Raw genomic sequence first — 15,439 nt, forward strand, 5'->3', positions numbered from 1 at the left:
AGCCTGGCATTTTCTGAGAACACAAGGAACAGCCTTTGGGAAGATTCAGGAGGAGAAAAGTCTCTGCTGCTTGTAGCACTTCCAGAAGCTCGGTCTCCAAAGCAAAGTGGGTGGAGAAATTTGGTGGTAAGCCATTACTAAAACAGAGGTCTGATGTAGGCTCTCTGCTCCACTCAGATCAATAGAAAATTAAATACCCTTCCCATGTAAAAAATTATTTACAGACCAGCTCTGCAGTGCACAGACCACCAGTGGCACTGCCAGAATCACACTCAGCTCCTAGAGACACTGCCTTCATCTTAGCTTAACTGTTAAACCAGTAGTAGAGAAAATAGCATGAAAAAGAACCAATTGTTTGGCTCAGAGAACTCTGAGCCATCTAAATCTTCTTCTGTTTAAACATACCTCAGTTTTTAATCATAGAAATGCCTAAAAAAAAGCTGCCTCCCCCCCCCCCCCCCTTTTGGTGGTTCTAGAAACCTGAAAATGCCTCTTTGTTGTTGCTTCAGAGGACAGTCTATGGCTGTTCCTACTGGTAAAAAGAAGGTACAGGATGAGAGACTTGGGCACACAAATCACATACAACATTGGCAAAACATATAGTCAACACGCTGTGCTTAAAAATATCAGACGTGAACTTTTTTCACAAAATATATTGAACCGCACTTGCCCGTTAACAAATAACTGATCAAAGAGGCTACAGGACTTGAAGTTTCTTCCAGTGCTGCTCGGGACTTATAGTTTCACTTACATATTATCCCACCCAAGTCCGTGATGCGTGCAAGATAATCATCATGAACAGAGGTAAGAGGCATCCCAGGTTTTCTTGGCGTACACATCCTGCTGTTGTTTTCAGCATTAAGTCAAAGCTCAAGTCATTTTCAGTCCATCAAAGCCACAAAACTTCCACCTTTTCTCTAGACTGGCCCCAACCCCACTCAGCTCCTGCCTGAATGTGTTCTGGAGTCGAGTCATGAGAACTTCCACTTCCGCGGTGCAAATCTGTGAAAACAAAGAAAATGTCACTAAAAATGAAGACACTTTTGGTTAGGGAAGCCCTGTAATGACTGGTGATATTCAAGCTCTAACACTTTTAATTGCTAAAGTACACATAGGCTATCCCTGTCCAAATACTCATGAAAATAATCTTGGGACAGCAGGAGTTGTGCTACTGTCACACTTTGGGGTGAGATGGCTGCAGATACAACAAACAATAGAAATAAGGGTAAAGGGACTGTCCTAATTTTTTCCACTGTGAAATGCAAGATAATGGATTAAGAACTCCCAAGCATTTAAGTAACTGAACAGTGACTACTTTTATTACCACTGCAAGAACAGAGCTCTCCGTTACTGGGTATAGAAATCAGGGACATGGGGAGTTTATATTCTGAACAGTCACAAGCATTCATCTACAGTGCAGCTACCATGTCCCTAACCACACAGGAGTAGCTAAGATACAAATAGAGCTAAGATACAAGATCTGGAGGTTACACCACTGCAGAAAAGAAACCTCAACATTTAAGGTGGACAGATTTGCTAGAGCGGCTCAGACCAAAGGCTTGTCAAGCCAGACTCTTGTTTCAGGTAGTGACCTATAGTGGAGAATGACCCACCCAGTTCCTGGCCCTAACCAGACCAGAGCGCTGGCACAGCCCCAGGGACGTCACCCTGCTGCCTTTCAAGATGACTGGTGGCACCTTTCTTTGGGAAGCACTCTCTGCAGTAGCTTTTTAAGCTTTTCTAACACGGCGAGTGGTAGGAAGCATAACGTGTTACATGGTTTTCTCATACAGCTGAATCTTACTTCTAAAAACACTGGCAAAGTTACGTGTTTTCTCAACACCGTGCCCTGTAAGAGCTGAAACTAAAGCCTCTGTAGTGTTTTCATGGGGTTGAAGCAGGGCATGTACCTGCCAGCATCTTTACCCAGTCACACGCCAGCTATCCAATCTGCATCAAAAGTCAATCACGCATAGAGGGGCAGGCCCGTAAATTTGACTGCTCAGGCATTTACTAGATACAATTAAAGTTCAGCAAGTGAAAAATTTTTAAGTTTTATTTAAGCAAATTAACAGTTTCAGGACATAGGAAAAATGCAAAGGCTGTGTCCACCTTACATTCAATTGCCTGCAATGGTTTTCTTATGGCAGCAGAAAAATTAAGACCTTATTTCTTATATTCACAAGAACTCAAGATTGCTTCTGCTGTGTATTTGGGACTGCTTGGACACACGTTCAGAGCTATCTCTGCACAATAAACTCATCCACCTGCTGGTTAGGTAGAACATTAGGATGTATTTTTGGATAAAAACATGGATATTTTCCAACAGTGCGGCACAATGTAACATCCTTTGCACATGTTCTGTTAATCTACCAGTCCCTGTCTCTATTTTTAACTCCCTTCACAGTCTGCAGAGTTTGTAGCTCTGTAGCTGCAGCACTGGGAGTTTCCAGGGGCTGTACTTTAAGCCAGGTGCGTATCAACCATGCACTTCAGCGGCGCTTCCTCCTGTGGATGTTTCATTTTCACCCCTGCCACACTGGATTCAGTTTGACTGTTCTGTAATGTCAAGCCTGATCCCACACTTCATGGTCTGCAATACAATGCATAACTGGATTTTCCAGGAGATAATCTTGAGTCACTTACCCTACCATGCTTCCAAATTCACGTTTCACCCTGACCTTCTCAAGGAGGCATTACATTTTTTCTTTTAATTCACTTACTTCCTGTGTATGCCAGCATGAATTACAGTTTTCAGCTAGCACTTAGGTAGGGAGAAGGTTTTTACTTCCAAGAGTGCAGGGTACCATTTACCACTGGGAAGACAATGTACACAAGAAGTATGTTCACTTTTAAGCCTTCATTAGTGCACAAGTATATTCTCTGAAAGCCCTTTGGCAGTAATTGCAGGCCCACAGTTTTCAAAATATGCCCAACATGTGATAAAGATCAAGAGCGCCTGCTTTGCAAGATGGATTTGCGCTTGGTGGATGTGCTTTTGTCATCACGCTGTTCTGCAACCAGGCAGACAACAGTCCAAGTTTTGAGAGAGAGAGAGAGAGAGAGAGAGAGAGAGAGAGAGAAATAGCCCAAGCTCAGGCTGGCAATGGGTTTGGTAAGGCAGAGAGGTCCAATCTAAGACATGAAACAGCGTTTGGACACCCCAGGAGGAGCATCATCTACACTGCCCAGCCCCTGCGATGCTCACAGTGCTACAGAGTTCCTGTAAGGACTGTTTCGTGGCTTCAAACCACCCTCGATCTTAATTTCTGCACTGTCTGCTGACGTGCTGGCCTTCTTGGTGAGACTGATAGGCAGGGAACAGGGGAAAGATATTCCTCTTCCTTTCCTGTCAGCAGCTTCAAGAAAGCAGATTCTGCTCTCGAGTGCCCCCCCCCACTCCTACCCCACCTCAAGCCTAAAGATCTGCTAGACATTAAAAGCAACACCCCCAACTAATACCTAGCTCCTGCATTAACCAAGAGGGAGACAAAAGACCTAACCTGAAGAACAAATGGTAAGACCTCCTTTCAAGAGACCAGGCACAAAAGACCTGTGCAAGTCAGCAGGTTAATGTGTTTACCTGAGTGTCAGCAAACAATAAAAAACACTGATGTCATTGCAGAGGTTAAAGGATGCACTTTTCACAGGGCTTTTCTGCTAAGCTTATTGTAGAAACTTCCAGTAGCCCTTTTCTACACTGTAGATTCCAAAGAGGAAGTGCCAGAATTCAGATGAACGATATGATAGCATTTCTTTAGGAGCTCCAAAGAAAAATAAAGGCAGTTGTTCACCTCATAGACAAATTCAGAACTAGAATGAGAAGATAAATTATTAGATATGTCTTTAAAGGGCTGGAGTGAGCCTGGGAAACACAGGCCAGCGACATGTGCTTTCTTAGAATGGGGAAAATTAAACAGTAAGTTATAAACAAAAGCAGCTCAGGAAGCTCCAATCACAAGAGATGATTCCCATGCTGGTAAGTCTCCTGTTCCTGGGGCACTTTAAAGAAGACAACAGTACAGTAGAAGAGCAAGATGTAATTTCCTTGAACCTTCAAAAGCCTTTGCAAAGTCCCTCCCCGTTTACTCTGAAAAGGTGTCTGAAGCCAGCAATACACAGAAATACTGCAGGAAATAGCAGCTTCTTGTTGTACTAAGGAAAATGCATGAGCACTGCTCTTGTTATTGCCATTTTTTACCCCTGCACCCAGGACTTGATCCCTCCACTAAGCACAGACCCCTGTAAGCAGGGACTGTGATTCATTGTTTATGCTTTTGTAGTACAAGGCCCTTGCACAGCACCCTCCTAAAAATGACTTCACTGACAATATCAAAACAGAGACAGAAAAGGCTCAGTGAAGGGCTACAAAATCAGAAATATGGAAAAACAGAGACACAAAACCAATATGACTATTCACTTTAGAGAGAATATATACAAACAGTGGCATGGCAGATGTTACAAGATAATAAACAGTACGCAAAAGGCGGGTTGTTTGCTCTTTTCCTTAGAGGTCATAAGGATAAGGGAAACAAAGGCAGCAAACTTAAACAGAATAAACAAAAACACATTTTAGATGGAGATTTTAAAGATGGAATTCACTGCTGCAAAATACAGCTACCGTCAAAGGGTTTTCTTGAATTACGAGCAGGATTACACATGAACATCTGCAGTAAGAACATCATCTTCAACTCTGTATTTATGTTAACGTTATGCTGTACAAGGGCTAAGCTAGAAGCTGGGTTGCTTTGAGCAACCTGACCTAGTGAAAGAGGTCCCTGCCCACAGCACGGGGGTGGACTAGATGACCTTTAAAGGTCCCTCCCAACCCAAACCATTCTGTGATTCTAAGAAAGTTCACCCCTTCCCTTGTCCTGTTCCAGCAAATTATTCCAGTTAATACACACCAGTTCTTACTGTCCCCCCACCATTCTCAGGGACGGAGAGAAGCTCTTTACCAGCCACACAGACTGAACACACTTGGGGCACAAACATACCGCCCAGGCTGGCTCAGGGAACTTGAAGTGGTGGTACACCTACTTTGCTGTCCAGGCGCTGCAGGTAGGAACAGATGTACTCTATGCTTGCTCCAAATGGGTGCACATGAAGAAACGTTGAAATTATTCCTGGGGAAAGGAACACCACAAACATCATTCTCATGAGACAAGAGCCAGCTGAGAACACCAGCTCTCTGTTACTACTGGCACTGCACAGAGGGATCTAATGGGGCATTTTTGGTTTTAAGTACAGTAAGCTTTGTCTCAGACTACAAAGGAAACAACAGCTAACCAATGCAGCTGGTTAGCACTTAAAACAGACCTCACCACTCTCACTCCTTGCCGAGTACAGGTAATGTGCCCAGTGATGAACCACACTGAGATTATCATACATGTGGGGATGCAAGGCCCAAGGAGAGGGAAAGCAGAGCTCTCCTCCAGCTGTACCTTCAAAGGTCAAGGAGCCGGAAAAGACAGAAGGCAAATGGGGAGAGCAGCAGTGGCTTTTGCAGCACTCAGTTAAATAGAGCAACCCAAGTTTGCACCCTGTCATGAAGAGACTCCTTTCCAGCTCACGGCCAGGACTATATATCAAAAAGACAGACTTTCATTTCCGACAATCATCTGCAGAAAAAGGCTGTGCCTTTGGTTTTCCCCAAAGTCCTTTCCCTCTCAATGCAGAAACCAGCCCACAATCTGGCACAGATACATCTGAATAACAATAAATGATTTATTGTTATTCTCAAATCAGATGTAGAGGGATGGCTAAGGAGAACTTGGCTGAGTGACAATGAGGTAAAGAAAATGCCTTGTTCCATCAAGACAAGGACTTCTGTTCCTCCTTTTCAATGCTCCAGAAAATCCCCAACTATGCAGCGCTTTGGGCTGAAAAGTCATAGCATGCCATGTTAGGTTATTTTTCAGTATTACTAGGAATAGGCAGGCAAGGGGAAAGGAAATAAAAAGGGCAGCAGATACACCTGTGCTGTACATCAGAAGTCACCAATCCCTTTGTGAACATCGGTTGAAAACGCTGACAATATTTCTCATCCCATTGAGCCCGGCCTTCTCTCCCTGCTGCCTTTTGCCACCCTTCCCTTCTTCTCTGCCTACAGCTTCTAAAGCTAGAGGAGCTTATCTGCTCGGAGTTCATGGCACACCATACCTGACCTAACAGTGTGCCTTACTGCTGTATGGGTCCACAAATGTCATCCGCACTGTGAGGTGCTGCAATGTTCAAGCTGATTAAAGTCTTAGAGCCTGCAACACTGCTTAGGATCCTGTAAGGTTGATTAGGCTCTAACCGAATGAAGGCAGACCCTCCCTCTGTAACTTACTACCTTCAGTGATGCCTCCCAGAAGACCAGCTTGCACTCCAGTACGTGCTGACCTGGACTGTCACTACACACAAGCCCGCTTTACGTGTGTGTGGTTTTGACTGAAAGATGCACAGCACAAGATTTCCACATGACTGATGCACAAGGTGAAACCTTGACCCCACCAAAGCTCGAGGCTTTCCTTCATTCCAGGACTCCCACCTCCATTGGCATAACCAAAGGAACAAGACAGGGCCAGTGGGAGCTGTGAGGCCACCTTGAAGTAAATGTCACTCAGTTCAGGTCTCCGGCATCATCATCAAGCCCATCAAAAGAACTTACCAACTAATAGAACTTCTCGTTCAGATTTCACAGGACTATTGCTCAATGTCTTCTCAACCGGACATTCCTTCTCCTGGCTGCATGCACAAACTCTGGATGTACTGCTCTCCTGCAAAAAAATCACAGAGCCCGTTCCACACACCAGCAGCACAGCAGGCACTCTTACATATCAAGCAGCAGCTGGTCAGGCTTGACAGAGTCTGTATTTCTGTTTTCCTGTTTCTATGAGTCATTGCATTCATCACATTGCTGTATCTACTGTTCATTTTGCAAAATACTTCCATCAAAGCACAGCTATGTTCATGCTGCTTTGTCTGAATTATCAAATTAGATTAAAAGCCCATGAAGTTAAGCAAGATGCCACAACACACACTTTATCAGCCCTGTTCACTGGTATGACGTCTGCTCTAGAAGGGCCTTATTTTAAATAATAAAAGAAAAAACAGTCTAGAAAGAAAGCCTTGCAGTGACTAATTCAGCTACAGATGTTTATTTTTCAGATGCTTAAACTGAAGCAATATGATTAATAAAGTGCCTAATGGCTGCAAAGGGTTTAGGATCAGATTGTCCTTGACTTGAGTTTGTGATACTGAATTAAAACAGAATTTTTGCATAATTTATTATGGCCCAAATAAACACAAGACTGCCAGTGATGCAAAGACTTCGTGGGTACACTAAAAGCAGGACTTCCTTTTATTCCTAAGTTTTATGCGGAATTCCAGTGGTCTGAGAGCTACAGACAGCTATAATTGGAAACAGCCTCCAGTCACTAGTGAAATGGATAGGACTTGGGCCAATAACAAAGACAGAATTAAACGATCCCTTGGGTTTGCTTAGCTTTTTACGCATATGCGATTCTCAACTACACACAACTGAAAATGAGCAGTCCTGGCCTAAGGAGGCTATAATTTGCCTCTGCAGGAGAAAGTAAAGGTCTGCACAGTGGAAACGGAGCTAGCTTCAGGCTGACACAGGGACTGAAGTTCAACCAGTAGTGTTATACTGGAAATGCGCTGCCTGCTTTCTCTTAGAGATTCAACTGATATTTTTGAAGGCTAGTTGAAATAACAGTGCAACAAATTATCTTGCACACCAAAACCCATTTCTACACCACAGTGTTGCAAATACCTACTGTTCTTCCAGCCAGAAGCTGCTAGCAATGGATAACTTGATGATATTAATCTGTACATAAAGACAGTCTATATGTACCATGCTTATACACTTCACAACAAACCAAACTTAAAAAAATTGCTCATTTTACAATGAGGTGTCATTACTTCCCTCAATAAGATATTCTGACTAAAGTAGCAGAAAAGAAACTCTTAGACTTACATTCCCTTGACAATCAGTTGCATCTCTCTCCTTGTCCTCTTCATCCGCTATGCTTTGCTATATATAGGTAAAGAAAAGGAAAGATTACTGATGATAGTCTGTTATTTCTGTTCTTTGATACCAGGCACTGAAGCTCCTGCACTGAAGATTACTGGGACACAAAGCCATTTTTAATTTCTAGAAAGACATTTATTATCTTCCCTAGCTTGTGGCACGAAAAGGTGGGGCTAAAGATTGAAAATCTGAGACAAGACCTAGGATTTGGCTCTATGGTCCTCACTGAGAAGTGCTGCATAATGTTTCTTGTCTACCCTGTATAATTGTGTCTGTGCTATAGAGGAGAGGACCAAGCAAGTATAGATTCATGCATGGGTCCGCAGTCGAAAGACAGAGTGGATCACACCTGACAAGAAACAGTACGTATTTGTTTAGAATAAATCCAGAATATTATAACACCGACAAAAACTTTCAATTCAATAGTGTTTTATGGAGGTCAGATCAAAACATGTCCCTGAAATGCAAATCTAAAAATCAGTGTTTGATAACTGAGACCCTTTTTTCTTATCTTCTAAAGCTCAAGTTTTAGAAAAAGACATTTCAGCTGCAATACCACTGTATACTATAAAATGAAAGTTAATTTTTTATTTATACAGTTGCTTATGTAGATTGTCTCACTGGTACATGAAGCAATCAGCAACTTCATTACTGATGTACATCCTCCAATTTGGCAGGTCATTTTTAGTAGCTTTCCAAAGACAACTGCTCCTAAGCCAGGGCTAGGCATCTTCTACAAGAGTGTAGGACAGCAGTCCTTCACTGTGCTCACAATGGACCACGAAATCCAAGGACTGCATTTACTACTGAGAATAAGGAAGCACTGGGATGGCACATACCTGCTCCTTCAGGTTTTCTAATAATGTTTCTATTTTTAGTTTGTCTTCTCTCACTTTTTCTAACTCAGCTTCTCTCTTTTTGTATTCATCTTGTACTTTCAAAAGATGCTGGAAGAGAAAAGATAAACTCAGTTCTTAACCTGCCTTTCACCTCCTACTATTTAAAGAATATAAAATGAGTAAGGGCTTTTCCATGAAGACCAGACAGATCATATTCAGAACAATTAAAAGGCTAAGCATACAACAAGAAGAAATCTTTTCTACAATGTACCTTAGAAATGTCTTTGCCTATTAGCATACAAAAAACCCATGCCTTTGTAAACATGGGGCAGTAATTCCATCATCAACAAGCCTTCACTGTCCCTGAAATAAAGCATGTGCACTAGACTGTGGGTCTGACCCATGTCAAAGCTAAGTCTTCCTCTCCACCAGTCTGGTTTACACTATGCCTGTACAAACAGTCAGCACATGGGAAAGAGCAGCACAGAAACAAGTGACCTGGGGAAGCCATTTTAGTCTTCCTAGATCTCTAGCCCCACATTAACAGAGGTGTCTTGCAATTTAAGAAAATACTCTGAAACAGCTACTAGATTTGCACTATTATTTGCACAATTCCACACTGCAGAAAAACGCGATGACTGCTCCACACCCTGGGCATCAGCCCAGCGGCGCAGGGTGCTTGCAACAAACACCACGACAAGCTGTGGACTCCCCTGACTAGCAAAGCTCAGGAGAAAGGTTGGGTAGTGAATCACAACCCACATCTCAGAGGTGAGCAGAATGAAATCCTCAAGCCCAACCTGGTGTCTATCAAGGAGAACCAAGTTGTGGTTGTGGACGTAACAGTCTGCTCTCAGAGCAAATCTGTACTCTTGAATGTGTCCATAAGGAAAGCAGACGAGTACAACAAACCAACACAGGCAACAGAGGAAAAGTGCGATTGATCTCCTATTAGAGCCAGAAGAAAACAGTGCTCAGCAAACTGCTAACAGCACCAGGCCTCCCAGAAATGGGCAAGATCAAGTCACCAGAGGGAGAAAACCTTAAAGACTAATATGGCAAAGGCACTAGCCTAGCAGCTTTCCTAAGTCAAACCAGGATACATAAATATATATATATATATATATATTTCAGTGAATGTTTTCTTCCATGCTTAAAACACCCCAAATCAGTTGTTCAATATTTTTCTCCCTCAACTAGAAGACAAAAAAAAAAAAAGAAAAAAAAAGATTCATAATCCTATTCATTAATAGTTGCAAACAAACAGCATCTTTTTTCATCAAAGCAGCTCCTCCAGAGTATTCTCCCAGCACCATTCATCCTGGTAGCAGTATAAAGAGAAACTTGACCTGCCTGACACCTGTGAAACGGGAAATCTTTTATGTCCTGCAATGCCTGTCATTTCCTCCTGCACTGAAGGCTGATGTTGACTACAGAAGGCTTTTCCTGCCAGCTCCAACGTCACAAACACCACTGCCGTAAGTTCATCTGTCAGGTTCATCCAGTGAATGACCACAGCCTTCACAGCATTGCTACAGGTTCTTATTTTAACAAAATACTTACCTGAACTATTATATGCTCTATATGTTTGGTTATCAGTCTGGCTTAATATCCCAAGGGCTACTGTTAAGGTTTACAAGGACCCAAACCACTTGATATTCAGCCCAGGGAAATCCCAAAGAACATGGCATGCTCTCCACATTTCTGTGAGAATGAAAGCCCAGTAAAGTTCAGAAAAGGTGTCAAAGCAAGCTTGGAATTTCCCACTTTCTTGCTTATGCTGGTAACCAGGATCTCACATGGTTACAGAGCGGGTAAGCCCACACTCGATACTTCAAAAGTCACGGTGTGGTCAAGCAAAGAGCACACAAGGAATCCATAAGCTATGGATTGCTTCCATGTGACTTATCAGTTCATAAGCAATCACCATTTTGAATGTTTGGTTGTCTGGGAGTTTTTTTGGCAACACTGGAAATGACAGAAAGTTGCTCCCATTTTCCAGTTTTGATCCCACTGAAAAACAAAATGCCGTTGCTTGTGTTTCTGCTCCACATCCCAGCCCCTCTGCCTTCATAGTAAGACCATAGCTATAGAAAGGTCTGGGCCCACCTTCTGCATCCCCTGCAGAGCCTGCTGGAGAAGCTTCATCTGCTGCTCCTTGGTTGTGTCTTCATCCCTGCTTGCTTTGCCTTGCTCCTGCTTTAGCAGTTCCACCTCGTTCCGGTAGGCGTCCAGCTGCCAGCGCAGACTGTCATTTTCTTCTTTCAGGGCTTCCACCTGTGACACCAGTGCTGGAGAACAAGGCAGGCAGAGATCAAAAGTCGAAGAACTGGGGGCAAGTCCCTGGGTGCTCTCCCCCAGCACCCAGTTACAAATCCAGAGTACCAAAACAAATTTCTCCCAATCACTGTTTGTGATGTCTCTTTAGAAAACAAGCTCCTCTGGACAAATAGCACCTCTCAGTAGTGAATGCAGTATTTAAGTTGGAAGAATAAAAAAAGAAGCAAAAGAACATTTAGGGGTGAAAGGACCATGCTGGCAAGGAAGCAGGTTTCCTAACCAGCAAAGCTGAAAGACCCTGGGACAGGCTCCACTGGCACCTTCAGCTAGAAGAACGTCTCCATCAAGTCACGGGATGAAACACCGTTATCAGTCTGGCGTCCACACAGGGCTTGATAAATTCAGGAATGGGATTATATAACATTATGGCTGCAAAGACAGCTTCAGCAGGTTTCAAAACATGCCCATGATGTGAAGGGCATAGCCTGACATCCCATGGCCTTGCTATTAACCTCTGGTCCTTCGGCCAACGGCCAGATCATGTGGAGGTACGTTTGCCTGGGACTCACACGCTGTACTCGGAAGACAGGGAAGACAGACAAGACATGCTGCATGGGAAGAGTGTGGGTTTTGAGTGGGTTTTATCTAATTGCCCCCACTCATTCTCCCAGCCAGTGAATATGTGTTGGACCCCACTCTGCACAGCTACGGGTTTCAAAAGGAAGGTATAAATCTGTATGGCTCCACTTTTGTTTCTCCCCTTGTATAATGAGTTGGCATTGAGATTTGCTATGTTGTTACAGCACCGGAACGTAAGATTTCCCACACAACCTTCATGATGGCATTTCCTAGACTGAATGTTTGACTTTGTAACCTCAATATCCAGGAAAGTCCTTCAGCACATTTCTGGACTATTCATCTTTCATTTCCTGCAGACAAAGGGAGAAGGGGTATTTGGACAGTGCAGTTCCCGTGTTAGTCCCAGCCAAGGGCATTTCAAGCTGTACAATACAGGAGCACTCAGCTGACTGCACAGCTCTATGCTAAGACTACAGCCGCATGTACCACTGCACTCCCTTGCCGATCCCTCTCCAAGCGCTGCTGTTGGCCCAGCTGCTGCTCAGAGTACCACTGAAACCCAGCACCTTGGGATGGGGATCTGCTGCTGTGTAAATGTGTTTCCAGTGCTGGGCAGACATCACTGGCATACTGAAACAGGACAGCTCAGGTCGACAGCGGTGTAGCTGCAAAAGCACGGTGCTCTGCACAGAGCAGCTGTGCAGATGACCTCTGCCACACACCGCCATTACCTGCACACATGGCAGGGTGCTTACAGGTCCACCGTGAACCCCACACACCTCTCTAGGGGCTGCGGTTCAGACACAGCTTTAGATTACCCTGACCATCGCAGGGAGGAGTGACAAACACTGGCTACAGAACTAGGCATCAAAAGGAAAACAACTCCAGATAACTGCAGTTGATTTTGTTCTGCTTGTGACAATTCTGGGGTACAAAACAGTCAGAATGAGGCTCCTGAAAGAAACCACTGAAGGGACAAGTACTTTATGAGCTATAATAAGTGATTTTACCTGATTCTTCTGTTTCTTTCATCTCTGATGGATCTTCTATTTCTTCATCAGACATTTCCATTTCTTCCTCTCTTCGAATACCCATTAGTTCATCATTATGAATGTTACGAATTTCCTAAGGTTCAGAAAATAGAGGGTTTTCTTAAATACAGATTACAAGGAACAGATTGGTTGGATAAAGATGCTGAAATCTAAGTCTGCAAAATGCAACTCCATGGTACAAAAAAGGGGAAATGATAAAAAAAATCTGGCACAGACTATTATATAAGGACAATATCTAGCGTAAGTCAATCTGTCAATGCTACTGGTATTACTGACTCTTTCATCTCCCTTCTACTCTTTGCCCCAGGGCAGGCACCTAGCCTTGCCCACAGTGTAGTTTCTCGATGAACCCTCTCCCCTCATCTGCCCTGCTTGACATCCACACTTCTCTCCTATGCTCAGCACTGCCCAACCTCATAACCTCCACCGGATCACTACCTCATGTCTTCTTGCTCACAGCACACATCTAGGTCAGTAACTCCCTGCTGCCACAAACTTCTGTCAGTACTACCCTGTGCCCTGCACACCCAAAGGTTTTACCACTCTTACCCTTCCCTGATGCCATTCTGCACTGCCTCCTCCCTGCTGGGCTCCTACCCCATGCTCTCCTGCCCAGCACTTGTGACAGATGCCTCCACTCTGACTGAGTGAGCAGTGCTTTGGTTCAGCCATCACCGACAAGTATGCCTGAAGTCAGCCCTGCTTTGCAAACTGTGACAAATTGTGCTAGGCTGTATCTTTTTGGGAGCTAACAGCACCAGCCTGAGCTGGGTCTAGACAAAACTAAAACCACCACAGCTGCACACCTGCACATACTCCAAAGGGGGGTTTGAAGACAAGTCCATTACTTGACACTACAAATATCTGTAGCCCTCCTGAGCCCACTGAGCTCTCCTGCATGGCAGCAGACTGCATGGCGGTGATCTCCCTTGAGCAGGGACACCTCTCAAGGTTACCCCTCAAGGCTGAGAGACCCTTTACCCAGCATCTGGTATCTGTAACGAGGTAAGCAGTGTTTTATATTACACCTAAAAGTATATTATATGCTAGTAACATTTTTTTATATATATATATATATATATATATATGTATGTATGTATCTCCAGCTATAGCTTAATTTAGAAGTGTAGTAAGTAGTAGAGTGTTTGACCACTGTCAAATCACCATTTAATTACCACTCAATTATTGCTTAATCACCCTTTGATTACCATTTAATTATCATTCAATCATTGATTAATTATCATTTGATCATCATTTAATCATCAATAAAACTCCTTTAGTTAACCCCATAACAACGACTTCTCTTAATAATTCACCTGTGACAGCACCTCCACCAGTGATATCCCCTCCTGACACATGTAGCCCGGCTGCTAGCTGACACATCTCCCTGGCATTTCTTTCTCCTGCCATACAACATATCCTGCACCTTCCAAGCACTGGCCTAGATGTTGCCCACCATGCACCTCTCTTGCTCCGTGCTGCCCACTCCATTCCTCCCTGTTCCATGCCTCCTCCATGCAGCTGCACGGTTACAAACAAAACCTACCTGAGACAGAAGTCATGCCAGTTAGAAGTGGGAATTGCAAGTACACAGATAGAGGCCAGAGACTGCCCAGCCACCTCCTGACCCTTATCAGTGCTGGTGCACTTTCAAGCTTCTCCCCCCCTGTGCCAACCACCAGTGCTCAGCCTGCACCACAGTGATTCTCCCTCCAGCTGTCAGGATCCTCTCTGCTCTCTGCCACAACCTTGGTCCACATTAGGGATCAGAAAGGAACAGAGATGCTACCCCTGCGCTTGTCCCTGAGCCACCCTAGCTCCCGCTTGTGTGTGTCCTTTCTGCTCCATTCACCTTGTCCAGGCAGAGCTGGCCATCCCCACCCGCTCCTCCGGACAAGATCCCCTACTCCATCCTCTGCTCCAGCCAGCTCACACTGGGCAGAGGGCAAGCTCTGCACAGACACGCATCAGCCCATTTGCAAGGCAAGGAAACACCTAGCTCAGCCTCTCCATCCTCTCTGCAGAGCAGGACAAGCAACATCCAGAAAACAACAGGCAGTTATTCAAGGAGATGGAGATGTCAATACTTACTAGAGGCTAGCACAGGCGGCCAAGTGTCCCTACCCCATGTCAATTTACCACAACTTCACTTGGATTACATACCCCAGAAACAGCCATAGGAGAAAATAGAGAAGATTTGCTTATGAAATAAAATTAATGTCCAGTTCTTTGTAGATTTTACTCTAATGGCCTGAAACTTTCAAAAACTCTGCTTGCCAGCACCGAGCACACATCCACCAAGAGCAGCCAACAGGGGAAACGACCATGCTTTCAGCTTGGATGAATGGACACCTTGGAGACAGCAACAGGGAAAGGGCAAGAAACAAGGCAAATCAGAGCACGATGGGCAGTGCTGGCTACACTTCCAAAGCAACTGCTGCCTGCCCCAGAGACCACCCATAAAAGGGCAGTGGGGTTGAAGATCACAGGAAAATCTTCCCATCATCTTTAACTGACTCTGCTCAACAGCTGAAAGCCTAAAGTGGCCTCGAAGCTGGAGAAGGCTGCGCAGAGCACAGCACGCAGCGGGGCCAGGCTTGGCTGGGCTGCACAGCAGGCTATGCCGTGGTTCACCAGTGCCCTGACTG

The 15,439-nt window shown here is 44.4% G+C and overlaps 1 protein-coding gene across 7 annotated transcripts in view; it reads right to left on the minus strand.

Moving 5' to 3' along the window:
- Positions 1-617: 617 nt before the first annotated feature.
- ENOX2 (ecto-NOX disulfide-thiol exchanger 2) overlaps positions 618-15,439 on the minus strand; it is a 59,179-nt gene continuing 44,357 nt past the window's right edge. For 6 of the 7 annotated variants that reach the window (XM_029997108.1, XM_029997107.2, XM_041119062.1 and 3 more), the window contains 7 exons: positions 12,750-12,864; positions 10,990-11,171; positions 8,881-8,988; positions 7,988-8,044; positions 6,656-6,764; positions 5,041-5,126; positions 618-1,002 (listed from right to left, as the gene is read on the minus strand). In XM_029997108.1, coding sequence (XP_029852968.1) covers positions 871-1,002; positions 5,041-5,126; positions 6,656-6,764; positions 7,988-8,044; positions 8,881-8,988; positions 10,990-11,171; positions 12,750-12,864 — 789 coding nt within the window. In that variant the 3' untranslated portion in view covers positions 618-870. Of the gene's footprint in view, positions 1,003-4,997; positions 5,127-6,655; positions 6,765-7,987; positions 8,045-8,880; positions 8,989-10,989; positions 11,172-12,749; positions 12,865-15,439 lie in introns of all 7 variants that reach the window. The other variant, XM_041119061.1, reaches the window with a different exon arrangement.

The sequence above is a fragment of the Aquila chrysaetos genome, chromosome 21 (assembly GCF_900496995.4).
Source record: "Aquila chrysaetos chrysaetos chromosome 21, bAquChr1.4, whole genome shotgun sequence".
Taxonomy (NCBI): Eukaryota; Metazoa; Chordata; class Aves; order Accipitriformes; family Accipitridae; genus Aquila; species Aquila chrysaetos.